A 20,971-nucleotide genomic window follows, 5' to 3' on the forward strand; every position below is an offset into this window, starting at 1 on the left:
TCTGAATTCTTGGTTCAGCAATACATCACAATCCCTTCTGTAAGTAGGGCCCAGGCAGCAAGAAGAATCACATTACCTAGGTGCTGAGCCTGGTGAAATGTCACAATGCTCCCTGATAGCAGGGCCCAGGAAAGAGCAGCGTCATATTGCATGGCTGATTGGCCCAGAAATTTGTCACAATCTCCACTGAGGGCAGGGCACAGGAAGAAAAGGAGAGTCACATTAACTAGGTGATGGGCCCAGCCATATGTCACAATCTTTCCTGTAAGCAGGGCCCAAGCACATTACATAGGTTATAGGCCCAGTGATAAGTCACAATCCCTACTGAGACTAGAGTCCTGGAATGAGAGAAAAATTACACCACTTCTTTGATGTGCCCAGAGATGTGTCACAATGACCCCTTTGGGCTTGCCCATGCAGGACATGAGAGTCACATCATCTAGGTAATAAACCCAGAGTCATGTCACAATTTCCCCTGAAGGCAGGGCCAAGGCAGGAGAGTCACATCACCTAGGTTCTTGGCCCAGCAATATGTCACAATCACTTCTAAATGCACAAGCAGCAAAGAAGAGTCACATAACTTAGGTACTGGGCACAGAAATATGTCAAAATCCCCAATGGAGGCCAAGACAAGGCAAGACAGTAGAGTCACATCACGTAGGTAATAAGTCCAAAGATATGTCACAACGTACCCTGTGGTAAGTCCCACGCTGAAGAGTTACATCACCTAGGAACTTGGTCCAGGTATATGTCACAGTCCCAACAGTTGGCTGAGTTCAAACAAATTGTAAAATAAATTAGATGCTGTGTGAAAGTATATGCCACAATCACACCTGCGGGAAGGTTCAGGAATAAAATTCACAATTCTACATATTTCCCAGCTTTAGGTCTGAGAGTCAACACCTCTGGTGAGTTGCATCCAAATACATGAGACAGTCTTAACACTGGACAGTATCCATGCATGAGAGCTCCATCTCCACCTGCAAACACAGTCCCCATAAGATAGGCACAGCCTCACTAGGGTGCTGAATCTTGGTCTCAGAGTCACTATCCTACCTGTTGACCAGATGCATGTACGTGAGTCAAACTTTCAACTTTTCATTGCCTCTGAGTGTGAGATTCAGAACCTCAACAGTGAGCTGTGTCTATATGGGAGAGTGACCATCCTTATTGCTGGCTGGGTACGCATATGAGATTCACAGTTTCCTCTATGTTTTTGGCTCTGTTATGACACTCTTTGTACCATCTGAGGTCTTCACACAACATGCTTGAGAGTGGAATTCTGCGCTGAGAACTTTATGTTTTTATGGATCCAAGATCTTACCCACTACCCTAAGCCCAGGCAGAAGTCAACATAATTTATCTTGTCTGGGTCCAGATATAAGAGTCATCACCATGTTTGTGAGCTGGGTCCAGAAATGAGTCACAATCTTACCTGTGGTCAGATCTATATATGACAGTCAAAATTTCAACTGTGAACTGTGTCCACAAGGCAAAGTCAGGATGTCACTAGTGGGATCTGCCCATGTGTGTGGGTGGCAATTCTTACTGTCAGCTGGCTGTGCGTATGAGAATAAGTCTCAACTTTGTATTGAGCTGTGTTGACACTCTCTGTACCACCATAGGGCACTATGCTGCATGTGATTTTTATGTTGTATGTGTTGTGATTTTTTGTGACCTTTGTACAAGTAGAAAACCCAGAATCATCCCCATTTTCCCAAGCATAACAATGAGAGTCAACGTCTCTTCTATTAGCTTGGTTCAAGTGTAAGAGACAACACTGTGCCTGTGAGTTGGTCAAGAAATGACTTCCCTTCGACCTGTGGCCAAATCCACATATGACAGTCACGATTCCAACTGTGGTCTGCATCCATATGTGAGATTTATAACCTCACCATTGGGTTGTGTCTAGGTTTAAGGGTGACAATTCCATTGTTGGCTGGGTGCACCTATGGGAGTCACAATCTCACCTGCGTGTTGGACCGTGTTATGACACAGCTCATACCACTCAAGGCCTTTATAAAATATTTGTGTCATAATCTCCCGTGACCTTTTATAAGAAAACCCAGAACCTTACCTGTGTCCCTAGGTCTAGCCAGAAGAGTAAAAAATCTGTTGTTTTGGTTGAGTCTACGTATAAGAGTCATCATCATGTCTGCTAACTGGGCCTGGGTATAGTAACAATTTCACCTCTGGGTGTGGATCAGGCAAAAGAGTCACATCACCTGAATTCTGGGCCAGGAATATGTCAACATTCTTCTTGTGTGCAGTGCCATGGCAGGAAAGCCACATCGCCTGAGTGCTGGGCTTAGTGATATGTTATAACACCTTCTGTGGACATAAAATGATAGTCACATCACTTATATATTGGGCCCAGAAATATGTCACAATTCCCACTGTCGGCATGGCCCAGGCAGAAGAGTCACATCATTTGGGTGCAGGATCCAGCGATATGTTACAATTCTTACTGGAAGCAGGACCCAGGCAGAAGGGAAGAATCACGTCACCTAGGGGATGGGTCTAAAAATATATCACAATTTCCCCTGTGGACAAGGTTCAGGCAGAAAAAGATGGTAACATAACCTAGGTGATAGCTCCGGAGATATGTCCAAATTTCCCCTAAGAAAAGGGCCAAGACAGGAGAGTAATATCACCAAGGTATATGGCCCAAATATATGTCACTATCTCATTTGTTGGTTTTATCCAGGCAAAATAATCAAATCTCACAAGCTGGGCAAAGGTATATGTCACAATCACACCTGTAGGAATGTCCAGATTAGATTCACAATCTCACATTGGTCCCAACACCAGGTATCGGAGTAAACACTTGTGAGTTAGGTACAAGTTTGCAAGTCAGAATCTCAATGGTGACCTGGATTCCTGCATGAGAGCCCCAAGACCCCTGCAGACTTTTTCCTGGTAGAATAGTAACAGCCTCACACGTGTGCTGAATATTTGAGAGTCTTCATCTTTTTCTGTGGAACAGATTCACATGTAAGAGTCACAGTTCCAACTTTTGACTGTCTCTGAGCATAAGATTCAGAAGCTCAGCAGTGACCGGGCTGTGTCCATGTGGCAAAGTGACAATCCTGACTGTTGGCTGTGTCTATGAGAGTCACCATCCCACCTGTGTGCTGAGCCCTGTTATGACACTCTCTGTGCCACTCAGGAACTTTATAAAATATGCACGAGTGTTGTAATCTGTGATCTTTCTACAAGTAAAAGACCAAGTAAATTGCCTATTTCCATAAGCCTATTTAGAAGAGTCAAAATCTTTTCTATTGTCTTGGTCCAGGTAAGAGAGTCATCATTATGCCTGTGATTTGGGCTTAGGTGTATGTCACAATCTCACATATGGGCAGGGACCAGGCAGAAGTTCACATCACCTGAGTGCTAGGCAAGGAATATGCCAATATTTCCCCTGTGAGCAGGGCCCAGGAGGAGAGTTACATCAACTGGGATCTTGGCTCCATGATATGTAACAATTTCTTTTAGGCATAGCCTGGGCAGGAAAGGAGAGTCACATCACATAGGTGCTGGGCACAGCAATATGTCTCAACGTCCCCTTTAATAACAGCTTAGGCCGGGGAGCAGAGTCACGTCACCGAGTTTATGGGCTCAGTAATATGTCACAGTCTTCAGTGAGGCTCAGCCCAACCGGGAGTGTTGAGTCACATCTCCTAGGTAATGAGCCCAGAGATCTGTCACAATGCCTTCTGTAAGCTGGGCCTAGAAAGAAAAGGAGAGTCACATCACCAGGTGATTGGCCCAGAGATATATGTAACAATTTCTCCTGAAGGCAGAGCCCAGGCAGGAGCATCACATCACCTATGTAGCCCAAGTATATGTCACAATTTCAACTGTAGACTGGGCACAGGCAAAAATGTAAAAGCAATCGGGTGCCAGGCAAAGGTATATGTCACAATCATACCTGAAGAAAGATCCAGAAATAAAATTTCTAATCCTGCACATGTCCCAGCTGAAGGTTTGTGAGTCAACACCTCCTGTGAGTTGAGTCTACGCATGCAATTCACAATCTCAACAGTGGACAGGATCCATACATAACAGCCTCAACTCCACCTGCGCACAGTGTCTTAGTAGGGCAGACACACCCTAGCAGGAGTGCTGAAGTTTTGTCCAAGAGCTGAGGCAGGAGAATCGCTTGAACCCAGGAGGTGGAGGCTGCAGTGTGCTGAGATCGTGCCACTGCACTCCAGCCTGAGTGACAGAGCGAGACTCCGTCTCAAAAAAAAAGTTATAATTTTACCTGTCAATCAAATCCCCATATGAGAGTCACAATCCCAAATTTTGACTGCTACCAGGTGTGAGATTGAGAACCTCAAGAGTGGGCTGTATGCATGCACTAAGGGTGAAAATCTTAATTATTGGCTGGGTATGCCTATGGGAGTCACAATTTCACATGTGCACTGGCCTGTTACAACATCTTTGTACCACCCAACGTCTTTATAAAATATGCATGAGTGTCCTAATAGTCTGTGACCTCTCTATATGTAGAATACCCAGAAGCATACCTGCTGTAATAAGCCTAAGAGCAAAAATCTCTCTTATTGGCTGGGTCCACGTATGACAGTTATCATCATGCCTGTGAGCTGGACCTAGGTATATGTCACAATCCCATCAGTGGGCAGGAACCAGGTAGGTGAGTCACATTACCTTGGTTCTGTGCCAGGGATATATCACAATACCCACTGTAGGCAGAATGCAGGCAGGCGAGTGACATCATGCAGGTGCTTGGCCCCGTGATGCCTTAATCTTTTCTGTAGAAAAGGCCCAGGCAGGAAGAGAAAGTCATATTATCTACGTGATGGGCCCAGTGATTGTCACAATCCCCCTTGTAATCAGGGCCCAGACAGGAGAGAAGAGTCATATTGCCTAGACAAAGGTCCCGGTGACATGTCACAATCTTCACTTGGGGCAGGACAAAAAGAGAAGGGTCACATTATCCATGTGATGGGCTCAGAAATATGTTACAATGTTGCTTGTAGACAGGTCCTAGGGAACAGAAGTAAGTCACATTCCTAAGTGATTAACCCAAAGGTATGTCACAATACCTCTTAAAGGCAGGACCCAAGAAATAGAGTCAAAGACTGGGTGTGGTGGCGCACGCCTGTAATCCCAGCACTTTGGGAGGCCGAGATGGGCAGATCGCTTAAGGTTAGGAGTTTGAGACCAGCCTGGCCAATATGGTAAAGCCCTGTCTCTACTAAAAATACAAAAATTAGCCAGGCGTGGTGGTGTGCACCTGTAATTCCAGCTACTCGAGAGGCTGAGGCAGGAGAATCGCTTGAACCCAGAAGGCAGAGGTTGCAGTGAGCTAAGGTCACGCCACTGAACTCTAGCCTGGGTGACAGAGCAAGACTGTCTCAAAAAAAAAAAAGAATGTATTACATGAGTCCCCTAGACCTAGAAGGTGCTGCTGAGGTCAACACTACACAGGGCATGAGAGGCATATTAGTCTTCTGTTGCTCCATAACAGGTCACCACAAAATTAGTGGCTAAGAACGCACCCATTTATTAGCTCATGGTTCTGTAGAACTTATGGTTCAGAGTCCGGCAGGCTCCGTTGGGCTCTCTGCTTTAGTTCTCACAACGGTAAAGTCAGTATATCAGCCAGTCTGGGCTCTCATCTAGAGGTGCTGGGAAGAACCCATTTCTAAACCCATTCTGGTTGTTGCCCATTTCCAATTCCTCATGGTTGTAGGACTGGGATCCTTGTTCCCTTGCTTGCTGCTAGCTAGGACTCACTCTCTGTAAGTAGATGTTTCCCCACATTTTTCTCAAATTGCCCCCTCCGTCTTCCAAGTCAGCAAAAGCACATCGCATTTCCCTCCTACTTTGAATCTCTGACTTAGAGAAAGCTCTGTGCTCTCAAAGGCCTGCACTGTTAGGCCAGGCCGACCTGGATAATCTTCCTATCTTGAAACATAACACAATCACGGGACTGAAATTCCATCATATTCAGAAGTTCCTGAGATTTGGACATCTTTGGGGAACCATTTTAGCAATTCTGTCTGCTACAAGAGCTAGGACTCAAAAAAGAGGCTTGGAATCCTGTCAGGTCTTTGACAGCAGCCAAAAATCCAAATGAGACTTCTGTGAGGGTAGAAGTGAGGTCTGAATTCTGATTACCCACCGGGAGGTTTGCCTTTGCACTGCTTGAGTGCACACATTTGTAAAAAGTCTCACACCCACTCCGTTATTTCTTTGATCTCCCAGGGCATTCTGATGGTCATAGTAATTTTGAAGGCCAGGCTCCTCCTTACTCTGAATTGGGTCAGTGAACCTTCTTGCTGTCCCCATGAAGGGTCCCTGTTATGTTCCGTGACAGCCCAGATCTGGAACCCAGTCCAAACAAGCCTGTAATTCCAGCAATTTGGGAGGCTGAAGCGGGTGGATCACCTGAGGTCAGGAGCTCAAGCCAGCCTGGCCAACATGGCAAAACCCTGTCTCTAGAAAAAATACAAAAATTAGCCGGGCGTGGTGGTACATTCCTGTAGTCCCAGCTACTGGAGAGACTGAGGCAGGAGAATTGCTTGAACCCAGGAGGCGGAGGTTGCAGTGAGCCGAGGTCGCGCCATTGCACTCCAGCCTGCGCAACAAGAGGGATATTCCATCAAAAAAAAAAAAAAAGAGTGTTTTACCATTTATTAGGAGGGCAAAAGTTTTATTTTCATCGATATTTGCATTGTATTTTAATGCACAGCAGGAACTTATAAGAGAAAACCCAGAAAAATAATTAGGGTAAGTCTGGGCGCTGTGGCTCACGCCTGTAATCCCAGCACTTTGGGAGGCTTAGGCGGGGGGATCACCTGAGGTCAGGGGTTTGAGACCAGTCTGGCCAACATGGTGAAACTCTGTCTCTACTAAAAATACAAAAAGTTGGCCGGGCATGATGACAGGCGCCTGTAATCCCAGCTACTCAGGTGGCTGAAGTAGGAGAATCTCTTGAACCCAGGAGGCAGAGGTTGCAATAAGCCAAGATTATACCATCACACTCCAGCATGGGTGAAAAGAGCAGGACTCCACCTGTCTCAAAAAAAAAAAAAAAAAAAAAAAGAATAGAATAATCACACCTGCGAAAAGTAAGTGGATTAGCATTACATAATAAACTTTAAAGGTGAGGACTGGCCAGGCTCCGTCACTTCTCCAGCTCACTCAAAAAAACTAACAATTATCAAGGGTAAGAAATAGAAAAGGGAAGGCCCAGCTCCAGCTAGTTTCCTCCCTCCCCATGAGGCTATTTTTTGCCAGTTTTGTATTGACAAGAAGAAAATGGAGTGAGAACAAGATCTGTACCCTTCGGGACTCTGGCAGTGAGAAACAAAGTAGAATATGAGATATGCTTAAATATCCTAGAGAAAGATTTCTAGGTTAAGATTTGAAATGCTCCAAAAACTTGTAAGGTGTTAATGAAATGACTCAACCTCTGGGTGTCAGTTTCCTAACCTGTAAAATGGGGATCTATGCCTACTTCATCAAATTGTTGCCAGAGTTAAATTCTTTTTTTTTTTTTTTTTTGAGAGAGAATCTCGCTCTGTCGCCCAGGCTGGAGTAAAGTGGCACAGGCGTGAGCCACCGCACCCAGCCTAAATTCACTAATATTTAAAAATGGTGGTTACTGTAAGTGTCCACATCATTAATAAAATAGTATCAGTGGCCAGGTGCAGTGGCTCATGCCTGTAATCCCAGCACTTTGGGAGGCCGAGGCAGACGGATCACCTGAGGTCAGGAGTTCGAGACCAGCCTGGCCAAAATGGGGAAACCCTGTCTCTACTAAAAATACAAAAATTAGCTGGACATGGTAGTGGTGGGCACCTGTAGTCTTAGATACTCCAGGAGGCTGAGGTAGGAGAATCACTTGAACCCAGGAGGCAGAGGTTGCAGTGAGCCGAGATCCTGCCACTGCACTCCAGCCTGGGCAACAGAGCAAGACTCTGTGTCAAACAAAACAAAACAAAAAGGTATCAGACTTCAAAATGCATAAAAGAGATAATGTTGATGAGACCAAAGACACGATTCCCAGATTCATAAACAGTCCAGCAATATCCGAATGAGAAGACTGACAAGTAAGTTGAATTCTTCACAGCTCCACTGGAGAGAATGAGCATGGGGGCTCCAGCAAGATGAGTACGTGGCCAATGTCCAGTGACTAGTCTAGTAAGTGTAGAATCCCTAAAGACCCTGTGAAATACAGTTACACAACAGGCTAACAGGAAAAAAGTGGAACCACGCAACCCACCAGATACTACCAAGAATGGGAGAGCAGAGGAGGGTCAGAGCCACAAAATCTAACCAGAAGACACCAAATTGCAAGGAGCTCCTGCTCCGTGCACAGCAGCTGTGGCTGCATCGGGACCAATCTTCTCAGACAGCTGTCGTGAGATGGCTGACAGCACAGTGTCTTTGCAGCCACACACCAAACAGCAGTGCATCTAAACACAGGTCCCAAGACTCCTCTCCGTTAATCCTCATTTTAAAATGATGCATAGGTTCACATCACAACATTCCCTTTCAACACTTGTGAGCAAGGGTAATCAGACACCCTTACCTAAAGAAGGAACAGGGAGTAGGGTGAGAATACTGAGGGATAGGGGAGGGATGCAAGCACTTTACCACACGGACTGTCACTAAGGGCCTTACTTTTAAAAAGAGCAGCACCCGGCTGGTGTGGTGGCTCACACCTGTAACCCCAGCAGGTTGGGAGGCCGAGGAGGGTGGATCACCTGAGGTCAGGAGTTTGAGACCAACCTGGCCAACATCATGAAGCCTTGTCTCTACTAAATACACAAAAATTAGTCAGGCATGATGGCAAATGCCTGTAAAGCAAGCTACTTGGGAGGCTGAGGCAGGAAAATTGTGAGAACCCAGGAAGTGGAGTTTGCAGTGAGCCGAGATTGCACCACTTCACTCCAGCCTGGGTAACAGAATGAGACTCCGTCTCAAAGAAAAAAAAAAAAAGACTAGAGCTCTAGTATTGTGCTGTCATCTCCCTATACTTCCTCATCTTGCCACCTGCATAGATGACACATGGTTTATCTTCCTTTCTTTACAAAGGCAGTGATGAATCCAGGTGTAATTAATCCTGAAGTGGTAAATTCTTCACAAGTTTCACAAGTACAGTAACAGATTTCCATGGTCACAATCATGTTTTCCCATTTTTTTTGACAGTGTACCACATTCAGCAATCACAAATGAGAAACTATTGGAATGTGTGACATGAATGAACTATTACTTTCCTATAGATTAACACCCGGGTTATTACAGATTAGATATAAAAACAAGAAAGCTGGTACCAACTTTCTGAAAGTAACTTTGTTTTTTATTGTTTTTTTTTTTTTTTTTTTTTTTTTCTGAGATGGAGTCTTGCTCTGTCGCCCAGGCTGGAGTGCAGTGGTGCGACCTCAGATCACTGCAACCTCCACCTCCTGCCTCAGCCTCCCATGTAGCTGAGATTACAGGCACACACCACCACGCCCAGCTAATTTTTGTATTTTTAGTAGAGATGGGGTTTCACCATGTTGGCCAGGCTGGTCTCAAACTCCTGGCCTCAGGTGATCCACCTGCCATGGCCTCCCAAAGTGCTGGGATTGCAGGTGTGAGCCACCGTGCCCTGCCAAAAGTAACTGTTTCTGAGTACTTAGTGGTTTAGGGACATCAATTATTAAGAGGCTACATGGAAGCAGAAGTGCTCCTGGATGTTTCCACTATCTAGACAGAACATTTCAACAGATCAGTCCCAGCAAGTTCAGTTACATCCCTGACTGCAGAAGGTCATGAGTTTTCCATCCAAAGCAGAGATGTTAAACCTCACAGGTTCAAATGCCTTCCAAATGATCTACACCTTGAAAGTTGCTCCCACAAAGCTGGAGCACCATCTGTTCCAGAGAGAGCTGGTCACCATCCATGTCTTTGAGACACTGGCCAGTCAGGTCTAAGGTGAGATGAGGCCATGATTACATGTGTAAAATATCAAAACAATCATTACCTTTAGGTTGATTTTTGGAGGCCTAGCCCCTTAAATGGGTTGGTGAAAATGGCCCACCAGACATATGCCTGGAAACATTGGGGCTTTCTCCTCTGCTTTTAGCAGATCCCGGGTAAGCCAATAATTACTCTTCCTCATGTCTCGACTTCTACTTCCACGAAAAAGGGGTCAGTGAGGTTGACATTTTTACCAAACCACAGCCCATGTTACCCACTGCAAAGCTCAAGTTGTTTACGGGCGGCCCAGGCAGCAAATTTCTCCCAAATGCCGCTGAACTGGCTCTCTGCCTGGAGTAAGCAGAGGCCGGTGGCACAATGTACAATGTCTCAGTCAGACATCAGGCCAGTTTCCGTAGCAGTTTAGGAAAGCAGGCGGCTCCATGGGCTGGAGGCGGCGCGATGCCGTGGAAAGACCAGCGGGTAAGGATAAAAAGAGGAAACCGAGCTGCTCAGCCGAAGGTGGGACCTGCCACATTTGGGCAAAAGCCCAGATTTATCCCTCATATCTCTCTCCAAACTCACTCCCCATGGAGAGGGGGCAGCAGGGGGTGAGCGGGCAGCACTGCTTTGCCAGGTCCACACCACCCTGCCCCTCCCACTGAGCCGGTGCCTACTGGAATTGTAGTTCTGCAGCCAGGCGACCAGAGAGCCGGGAGCCGTTAAGAGACTACAACGTCCCCGCACGCCCGGCGAGGTGCGCAGCGCCCTGCCTCTCTTTCTTCTTCTTTTTTTTTTTTTTTTGAGACGGAGTCTCCCTCTGTCGCCCAGGCTGGAGTGTGCAGTGGCTCGATCTCGGCTCACTGCAACCTTCGCCTCTGGGGTTCAAGAGAGCCTCCTGCCTCAGCCTCCCGAGTAGCTGGGACTACAGGCGCCCGCCACCACGCGCGGCTAATTTTTTGTATTTTTAGGAGAGACGGGGTTTCACCGTGTTAGCCAGGATAGTCTCGATCTCCTGACCTCGTGATCCGCCCGCCTCGGCTTCCCAAAGAGCTGGGATTACAGGCGAAAAACACCGCGCCCTGCCGCCCAGCCTCTCTTTCTAAGGCTATGCCCAAACCCCGAGCCCCGAGCATGCGGGGATTGTAGTCCTGCAGTTCTGCAACCTAGGGACTGCGAGCGGTTAAGAGACTACAACTCTCAGCATGTCTAGCGAGGCGCGCACCGCCGTGTCCCCAGGGCTTCGCACCGCCCCCAGACTTGCGCATGCTGGGATTGTAATACTGTCGCCTTGCCACCAACGGGCTACGAGCGGTTAAGAGAGTACAGCTTCCAGGATGTACGGTGATGGCACCCATTGGGACTCCGCCCCTCTGCGCGTCTAGAGCTGTTCTCCCATGCGGCGGCATCCTGGCTATTCCCAAATCTCGCCTGCCTGCGGGGAGCCAGCGTGGCCCGGGCAGCTGATCTCAGCCTGTGATGGTGACATCATCCCTACCTGAGGAAGCCTCTTCCAGCCTGCTCAAGGTTGCCGTAGTTAGGTTTACCCTCCCTTCCTTCCCTCACCCCGTCCTTTCCCTCATCCCTGCCCCTTCCTCTGTCCCACGCGGCTTTCAGACATGCATAGTGCAGACCCTCCGTAAAGGTGGAGCTAATGGCCCGCGGGCCTAGCAGTTGTCAGGCCTTTTGGGAGCCCATGATGGGAGCTCCCTGGTAAGTGAAACCGTCAATTAACTGCCTAAAATGACAATACCCCATCTCTGGTATCTTTGCACTTGCCTCTTCAAAGCCACCTTTTCCTTTCTCTCTCTCTGGACTGTCACAGATCCTCCTCTGTACCCCAGGAACACCCCATTGGATTTCCAGGCTGGCTGCTTGGCCTACACACCTGGGTCAGGCCTCTCGCAGGGATGCGCCTGCCACTGTACTAAAGAGGAGAAAATGTCACAGGGGAAGGCCTGACTCCTTCATACAATCAGAATACTCAACTGCACAGAGAAGGGACCCCTTTAAGCCAGTTTGGGAGCCACATCCACCGCTCTGTGACTCCCACACAGGCTGGTTCCCAGGAATCAGGTGTCTTAGTGTTAACACGGGCCAAAAGGACAAAACAGGACCCTAGGTCCTTCCCAAAACATTAGGAAAGTTTGTGTTCTGAGGTAATGTACAATGTCTTTTTGCCCTGAATAGGGCTCCCTTAAAAACTCTTTTAATAATCATTTTTAAATAACTCTCTGGAACCACTTTTAGTAATTTGCTCAAGGAACATGACAGTAATTATCTTAATTCATGTTTTTCTTTTAGTTTTTCAGATTAACTAAGTAATTCATACTGTACATTTCTGAAATTGAAGTACACACAGCTTCAATTCTGTGCAGGGAGGATGCAACAGGAGAGAATATCCTGGGCACATCTTTCTGGAGAATCACTTTTACTACAAGATTTGTAAGAAACAAATTTATTTCCAAGGTAAGAAATTAAAACTCTAAAACAAGGCTAGAAAGTCATCTGCCTTTAATAACCCTTAGTCATCTGTGCCTGATACGTGAGACTTGGCTCCAAGATAAATCTCTCAAGGATAACCTATTTTCCATCATTATAATTAGTAAAAATTAGCAATTTTAGAAAGTCAATTGGAAGCCCTGTCCTGCCAGTTTCTTAAATCACAATATGGCCTTTGTACGATTTTACTTGGATTTTCTTTTTGGAATTTGTTGACTGCTTGGATATAAAATGTGGGGTTTTGACCAATTTTTGCAAGTTTTCAGCTATTGTTACTTTTGCACCCCATTTAATTTTTCTGTCCCTTCACTCTTTCTGGGACACAATCTGCCCACAGATTGGTAAGACTGTTCATTTTCTTCAAACTTTTTTTACTCTTTTTTTCAGATTGAATAATTTCTGTTGTTCTTTTTCTAATCTATGAATCAACCTAAAAGTACTATTTAAAATTTCATTATCTTTCTATTTGGTTCTTTTTAATAATGTGCATTTCTCTGCTGAGATTCCACATGTATTCATTCATTATGAGAATTTTTTTTCTTCACCCCATGAGTATAGTTTTAATAGCTGCTCTCAAATACTTGACTGCTGATAACAACATCTTGGACATTTTGGGTATAGCTTCTAATGCCTATGTTTTATCTTGTGTATGGATAACATTTTTGTGTTTCTTCTCATGTCTCTTAAATTTTAAGATTGTATTTTAAAAACTATAAATAATACTTACAGAGACTCTGGATCCTGTTGTATTCCTTTGAAGAGTGTTGTTAATTTTTGAAGAGGGAGTTAATTTGGCTGGATTCAAATTCACATACCTGTCTCCCTTTCAGTGGGCACAGCTAAAATTATCATGCACTTCTTATCCCCACATATATCATATGTATGATATACAGATGTGTGTTTCTATATAACAATATATGACATTGTATCCAGATTTTACCATTATTTGTAAGAGTAGTGTTCAACAAGCTACTCCACTATTACTGAAAGCCAAAACCTCAATTTTATATTCTTTTTGGATTTTACATAAATGACATTATATAGTATGTATACTTTTACATATACTTTCTTTTGTACATCATATTTGTAATATTCATCAATCCTGCTGTAGATATGTAAGCACTGAGATTACAGGCATGAGCCAACATGCTCAGCCTAAAATATTTTAGGAGGTTAAGGTGGGAGGATCACTTGTGGCTGGGAATTTTAGACCACCCTGGGCAATAGAGTGAGACCCTCTCTCTACAAAAAAATTAAAAATTAGCCAGGCACGGTGGCATGTGCCTGTTATTCCAGCTACACAGAAGGCTGAGGCAGAAAGATCAGTTGAGCCCATGAGTTCAAGGCTGTAGGAAACGATAATTGCACTCCTGCACTCCTGTCTGGGTAACAGAGCAAGACTCTGTCTCTTAAAAAATAATATAATTGTATACATTATGTTAAAATACACATAAAATTAACTATTTTAACCATTTTAAAGGTTTCAGTTGAGATGAATTAAGTACACTCATTATTTTGCTACCATCATTTCCATATATAAAAAGCATATTCCATTTTTTGAAACTGAAACTGTACCCATTAAACAACAACTCCTTGTTCTCCCTGTAGCACCTGGGAAACAGTCTCCTACTTTGTGTTTCTATGAATTTAACTACTCTTAAGTACCACACATGAGAAGAATCATATAGTAAAGAAATCATGAGGAAGAATGATAAAAAATGTATCACATGCTTATTAATTTTCAATAAAAACACCAACAGAGATCAGCAGTACCTGTTGATTATAAATAAACATATAAATGAGAAAAAGGAATTGGCAGTGTGCATTATATTTATGACAATGGGGCCTCAAGTACCATAGCAGTCAGTCCTCTGCCCCAGTCACAGGGCTGGTCAGTGGTGGAGCTGGGAGCCCAGTGTAGCAATCTGACACCCAGATCCCATGCCTAGCCCAAATGTCACTGAGCCCTAAGGCACTTCGCTGCTGCTGCTCCAGGCAGTCAGATGAATCTCCTAAGATTCATCATGGCATGTTCTCCATGGCCTTGAGGAGTTGCTGGCCTACTGGGATAAGCGATCCAGCTGGCAGGACAGGTTGTAGCTACAAGTCACAGAGGCAGATGTGAGGCCTCTATGTAGGAGCCACACCCTAGTCTCCTTCCCAGTGCCTGCCCAGCTGGAGTGCTGGGTCCCAGGGGTCATCATGCAGCAGGGCCTGACACTGACCAGGGAGCCATGGCCACAGGCTCTTGGCAGCTGGCCCAAAATAAATATTCTCCGTAACCTCTGCCGATCTGCTGGACCCTCACCTCTCAGTCTCACTGAGCCACTCCATTAACTGAAAGCCGACCCAAAATTGCTCCACAGGCTGAAGGTGGTAATTGTCTACAGACAGCTGAAGCAGCTGCATCTCCTGGAGGACTTTGATCTCCTGCAGCTAAAGGGAGGGACAAGTGGAAGATGTGGATGGAGGGTCCAGGAGACAGGCGGTTATGAGATTTCAGGGGACAGGCCTTGAATGGACACCCAAAAGTGAGTAGTCATCCCCATCACCACCCGACGGCACAGGGTGTTGCCTCCATCCTGGGCACATTTTCCAGTTATTTGGTGATGGCAGACCCTGCCAGAAAGGATTATATGGATGGGAGTGAGCCTGGGATGGGCAGGGCTGGAACCAGAATCCTGAGGCTTGGGAGAAGAGAATCCAGGATTACACCCTCAGATCTCAGCACTTGGCAAACTTCATCTCATGAGCGCCTCACAGCTGCCTCTGTGAGCTGAGGAGTCAGGCCCCTCTTCCCTATGAATGTTGAAGATGCCACATCAGCCACCAGTCCCTGTTCCCTGAGTGGTGAAGCTGCACAGCTGCCTGCTTGCAAAGCCCAGTGAGGTTTTGCCTGAGCTGGACTCAGACTCTCCCTCAGATGGTGCCAATGGAAGGATAGTAAACTTAGGCCTCTCCAAGGGCAGGCAGCTTGTATGTGGCTGAGCACTTTTTTTTTTTTTTTTTTGGGATGGAGCCTCCTCTGTCGCCCATGCTGGAGTGCAGTGGCATGATCTTGGCTCACTGCAAACTCCGCCTCCCAGGTTCAAGCAATTCTCTGTCTCAGCCTCCCTAGTAGCTGGGATTACAGGTGCCCACCACCACGCCCAGCTAAATTTTTGTATTTTTAGTAGGGATGGGGTTTTGCCATCTTGGCCAGGCTGGTCTTGAACTCCTGACCTTGTGATCCACCCGCCTCAGCCTCCCAAAGTGCTGGGATTACAGGTGTGAGCCACCGTGCCTGGCCTGGCTGAGCACTTTTTTTAGTGGGAGCCCTCAGTTTTTATGTCTGTCATCAAAGAGAGTTGGGGTGGGAGGTCCCTGAGCCTCAGCTCCCATTGTCTCCTTTGAACCCCAGAACCTGATGCAGACCCAAGTCCTGCTTTGTGCACATCCCCTGAGCCTGGTGGCCCTGGCGGTAATGCAGTATGAAGAGTGTGGGGAAGGGACCTAGTCAGGGTCCAAGGGGCCTTTCTGATGAACATTGGCTGACTTCTAGGGAAATGTAACACCCAGAAAGAAAAGGAAGGTGAGCAGCTGGGGCAACATTGAGAGAGAGTGGGGAGGTGAAAGTCAGCAACACCCTGTGCTATCGGGTGGTGATGGGGATGAGTATCCACTTTTGGGTGTCCATTCAAGGCCTGTCCCTGAAATCTCATAAGCCCGTCTCCTGGACTCTCCTATCCACATCTTTTACTTGAAAAAGCCAAAGACATGCAGCTGCCTTTCCCCAACTCTCTCCCCTCTTCCTAGCTGGCCTCCAAAAACATGAAGCATTCCCTTGTTAACTCTGTGGTGAGATTTTAACAAGTCACAACATTATGTGGTCCCTAGCACCACCATTTCCCAAATCCACTCAGCCCAGCTCTTCGAGGCCTTTACTCTGATTTCTCTTATAGAGGCATTTCAGGGACTGTTGCCACGGGAGGGAAGGGCTGAGGGAGAAAGGCCCCTTGCTCTTTTGATGTGGAGGCCTCCGGCTGGGAGGGAGGAGCTCTTCCCTCTGACTCCCTGGAGCTCCTCCCCACCACAGGGACCCTGCCTTTTTGCTGCTTTAGCCTCATCTGGGCTCTCTGTGGTTTCTTCTCTAGGGTGGCCAACTTGGGTGTCTTCACCTGCAAGGGTCAAGGACAAGGTCAGTGATATTATGCTCCCTTCACCCAGTTATGCCCAGTTACACTGACCTGGTACCCTGGATAACTGGTGTGAGTAAGCTGGTCCAGTGCTCCTGCCACCTCTAGTAAGTTCTGATTCTAGATTCATTCCCTGCTGTAACACTCACTGTGTGTGGAACCTTGAGCATGCAGCCAGGCCTCCCTGAGACTGTTTCTCAACTTGAAAGTGTGATGGGAACCACACCTACCTCACTGGGCCTCCTGAGGACTCAGTTATATGTAGCCGTCACCATTGTTATCATCATCATCTGTCTCAGGAAGAGCCAGGCACAAGCACTCTCAAATTTCTTTTCTCCTTTGAAGCTCATCATTACCGTGTGAGGCTCATCATCCCTACATTTTTTAGATAAGAAAACAGAGGCCCAAAGAGGGCAGTGACTTGTCTGGGGCCCTACAGAAGAGGCCAGCTCCTCCCCGCACCTGGAGGCCCTGACCTAGCTGACTTTACCCCACAGCCCAGCACTATCCCTGACTAGGGTCCCATCTTGGTTCTCTATGCTTGTTTAGGTCCTCAGGCAGGCTCAGCTTTGGTGGGAAAGAGACACGGTGTCTTGGGAGGCCTGGGCCAGTGGCACCTCTAACCAATCTGCTAGGCCCTCACCTCTCAGTCTCACTGAGACACTCCATTAATTGGAAGCAGACCCAAAATTGCTTCACAGACCAAAGGTGATAATTGTCTGCAACCAGCTGGAGCAGCTGCATCTCCTGGAGGACTTTGATCTCCTGAAGCTAAAGGGAAAGAAAGGATGCTGAGACAGAGCCTGCAGCATACACGTAACTATAATTCAGAATGTAATATATACACACACGTAAATATAATCAGAAAGTGATATAATCTTACATGCAAGGTTAAATACAAATGTCTCTCAGGCAGGGCCAGGCCCCCAGCACAGGGAGGACTCGCCTGAAAATGCTGCAGGCAAAAACCTGTAGCTCTTGCCTCATTCAGCCCAGTGTCTGATTACATCTTCTGTCACTTAGGATTGAAACGGGTGGGGCCTGGAGCCCTAGCCAATCAGTGGCGCTAGCGTGAAACTGTCCAATCAGGTGCGCAGCTACAGAGGAAGAGGCGGCCTCTTCAATATGGCGGGGCCTTTGTCTCCTAGCTTCCGGGCTCTGATCCCAGTTCGCGTCTCCACTGTTCCATCTCCTCCGTTCCTGGAGTTCCTCGGTGACTCTACCATAGCTTCTGTTATCCTGTGACCTGCAGGTACTGGGAGATCCATAGGGAGGACGGCGGAACATCCGGAGACTGGGAAATGGTGAGTGCGTGGAGTCGGTGTCCCGAGAATGGGGAAGAGGGTGTTTGAATCCGGCCGGAACCGGCTGCGGTGGTATCTGGGCCTTCTCGCGGTCGGGTCTGGAGTCTGCATTCCCGAGTCCCCGCGGTCAGAGCTCAATCCTCATTTCCCTCCATCGCAGATTAGGGGCTGAGCCAGCAGCCAAAACCCTACGTCTTGTTTTGTCCATAAACTCGAATTTCTCCCCAGCTTAGAGCCCTTTCTGGGCAGCTCTGTGCTGCGGTCTCGAGTCTCCCTCCTCCAGATTGTGTGGGGATGATGGGAGTGTCATAAGACGGGAATCCTCATTTAGGGTCTGGAGTGCCTCTGTGGAAGAAGCAGTGGGCCGTGGGGTCCCTAGTCCCTCCTTTCTCCTTTTAAAAATAAAATTGTGGCCGTCTTTAAAATTTATTTATTTTTGAGACAGTGTCTCACTCTGTTGCCTAAAGTGAGTGAAGGCTAAAGTGCATTTCTGCTCACTGCAGCCTCCACCTCTTGGGCTCAGATGATCCTCTCACCACAGCCCCCCAAGTAGCCAGGACTAGAGGGGTGGGCCACCACGCCTGTTTTGTTTTGTTTGTTTGCTTTTGTAGAGACGGGCTTTTGCCATGTTGCTCAGGCTGGTCTCCAACTCCGTGAGCTCAGGTCTCAGGTGATCCACCTGCCTCGGGCCTCCTAAAGTGCCGGGATTACATGCATGAGCCACCACCCTAGCCTAAATTGAGGCAACTTTAGGATATAATTTGGATGTGTTTTCCAGCCCAAATCTCCTATTTAAATGTAATCCCCCATGTTGGAGGTGGGGCCTGGTGGGAGGATTATGGGCGCAGATTTCTCATGAATAGTTTAGCACCATTCCTCTTGGTATTGTCCTCTCAATAGTGAGTTCCCTGAAGTTCATCATTTAAAAGTGTACAGCACCCCACCTTGCCTCCTTTTCAAGCTCTTGCTTCACCTTCATCCGTAATTTTAAGCTTTCTGGGTGGGGCCTCCCCAGAGGCAGACGCTGGTGTTATGCTTTCTATACAGGCTGTGGAACCATGAGCCAATTAATCCTCTTATAAATTACCCAGTCTGAGGTATTTATAGTAATGCCGGAAGCGATTAATACAAATAGTTTATTTGCACAAACAGCAATTTATGAATCAGAGAACACCCAGCTATGATTTGTTGTTTGGGGGCTCAAAGGAGGGTCTTGGAACAAAAGGCTTTTTTTTTTTTTTAAGAGGTATGAGGAAGCAAACCAGATTCAATATTTGTTTGGTTACAGTTACGTATTGCATTTGCAGCCCTCCGGTGGAAATGTCCTGGTTATGTAATTAGAGCTTTTTATTGGCAGCTTGTGGTTGGTTAAGCCTAAGTTGTTTTTTTGTTGTTGTTTTTTCTCAAAGTTAGTAATTTACCAGAAATTCCTTGGACGTAGTTAGGTTTCCTTAGGCAGAATCCCAGGGCACCATGGCCACTTCAGCCTAATTGCTAGCTATTTAATTATTTTAATGCTCCACAGGGTCGTTGGTTTTCTCTGCATTTTTCAAATGTTTGGCAAGCAGGGTCTCAAATCTAAAACTGTTCTCCCAGCCTAACTTTTCTAGGGACTGTAGAAAATTCTAAATTTCCAATTTCTTTCCCACATTCCCAAATGCCAGCTATCCCTCTCCAAATCACATTATGAACTATCAGTTGTTTATTTAATTTTAAAACGGATGTGGCATTTTGTTTATTTTTGTTTAACAGAGTTGTGGGTGGCTCTTTTTAATATATTAGTCTGTGCGTATTTCACAGGACAGAAAAGCAAAGAGTAGTCACCTGACACTGCGCATGTCCTCTCATCTTCTCTAGGCACGCGCACCTTCCCAGAATGTCTTTCGAACCTTTGCAGGGTGATGTGTCCTCAGCCACTCTCCTGTATTTTCCTGGTCCAGGTATTACAACTTACTGGAGATGATCCAAGATACCCACAAGGACCATGTCTCTTGGAGTGTCTAGCAAACATCAGCCCCTGGGTCATCTCCTTTCAGAGAAGAGCCTGAGGTATTGGGTGGAGCCTCTCAGGGGAGCAGCTGGATGCCCTCGTGCGGAGAGCAGTTTCCTGATATACCCTTCGTCTAAAAAGCTAACTGCTTTAACATTAAGATTTTTTTCCCCTCAATCCTAGTTTTCATTTCTTGCAGACACATTGGTGGTCAACCAATCAGGTGCTGGTATTGAGGGGAAAAGGCACAAATGCATCTTGCCCTCTGGTTTCTCTCAGGCTTGTGAAGGAGAATAACTGTCCCAAAGTACAGGAAAGACCCACCCTAGTGAGGGAGTGTATAAATTTGCAAAGCAAAATACACATCCGCCACACAGGGGGCAAGTGCAGTGTCTTTTGGGAGAGTGAAGATCAAGTACTTTAGTGAGCAGAATGGGGGTGGGACAATCTCTCAAGTGATTGACACGTGAGTCTAATACATCTGTGTTCCAGTCAGCACTGCTTCACCCCGTGTTTGTCATCTTCAATATATATGTTCACTTATTTCAACTTCAGTTTTTCATTAATTGTATAATGGATTTTATCATTAGAGCTTGAAAGATTTAAAAAAAAATGTTTTCTAAGAGAAAAGAGGTAGATTTTAGAAAAAAATAGTTTATATTCCATTGGTTGAAAATTTTCATTTATCTTTTATATTTCACACAGTGAGTATAGTAAGATTCTGAGGTCTGTTCTATTTAGCATGATTTCAAACAGAATCCCACGGCTTAGCTTTGGGAATGCTACCTGGGAAAAGACAGAGGAAATGTCTCTCTCATGATGCCTACAGAAAAATAAATACATTTCTACAAGAAAGTGTGGTAGATTAACACGTAAATTACAAAACATTCATGAAAACATCAGTTTCTCTCTTGTGCAGGGTGGAGAATTTGTGACAGTGGCCAACTCATTTTTAAAAAAAATTTCTACTTCATAGGAAGTATTTATGTGTACACAATAAAAAGATCTTTCCCACCATACATACATATCTTTGCTCAGGTAATATATATAACCTAAAG

At 46.1% G+C, this 20,971-nt stretch overlaps 1 protein-coding gene across 4 annotated transcripts in view; it reads left to right on the plus strand.

Annotated features, from left to right (window-relative positions):
• Positions 1–11,368: 11,368 nt before the first annotated feature.
• The window catches only part of LOC129040645 (zinc finger protein 736), a 49,073-nt gene continuing 39,470 nt past the window's right edge, over positions 11,369–20,971 (plus strand). The window contains exons 1-7 of one of the 4 annotated variants that reach the window (XM_054495406.2): positions 11,369–11,655; positions 12,247–12,411; positions 14,811–14,975; positions 15,845–16,015; positions 16,578–16,621; positions 17,349–17,435; positions 17,768–17,923. In XM_054495406.2, the coding sequence (XP_054351381.1) occupies positions 17,921–17,923 (3 nt within the window). In that variant the 5' untranslated portion in view covers positions 11,369–11,655; positions 12,247–12,411; positions 14,811–14,975; ... (2 more) ...; positions 17,349–17,435; positions 17,768–17,920. Of the gene's footprint in view, positions 12,102–12,246; positions 12,412–14,810; positions 14,976–15,844; positions 16,016–16,577; positions 16,622–17,168; positions 17,436–17,767; positions 17,924–20,971 lie in introns of all 4 variants that reach the window. The other 3 variants (XM_063668389.1, XM_063668388.1, XM_063668390.1) reach the window with 3 other exon arrangements.

The sequence above is a fragment of the Pongo pygmaeus genome, chromosome 6, assembly GCF_028885625.2.
Source record: "Pongo pygmaeus isolate AG05252 chromosome 6, NHGRI_mPonPyg2-v2.0_pri, whole genome shotgun sequence".
NCBI lineage: Eukaryota > Metazoa > Chordata > Mammalia > Primates > Hominidae > Pongo > Pongo pygmaeus.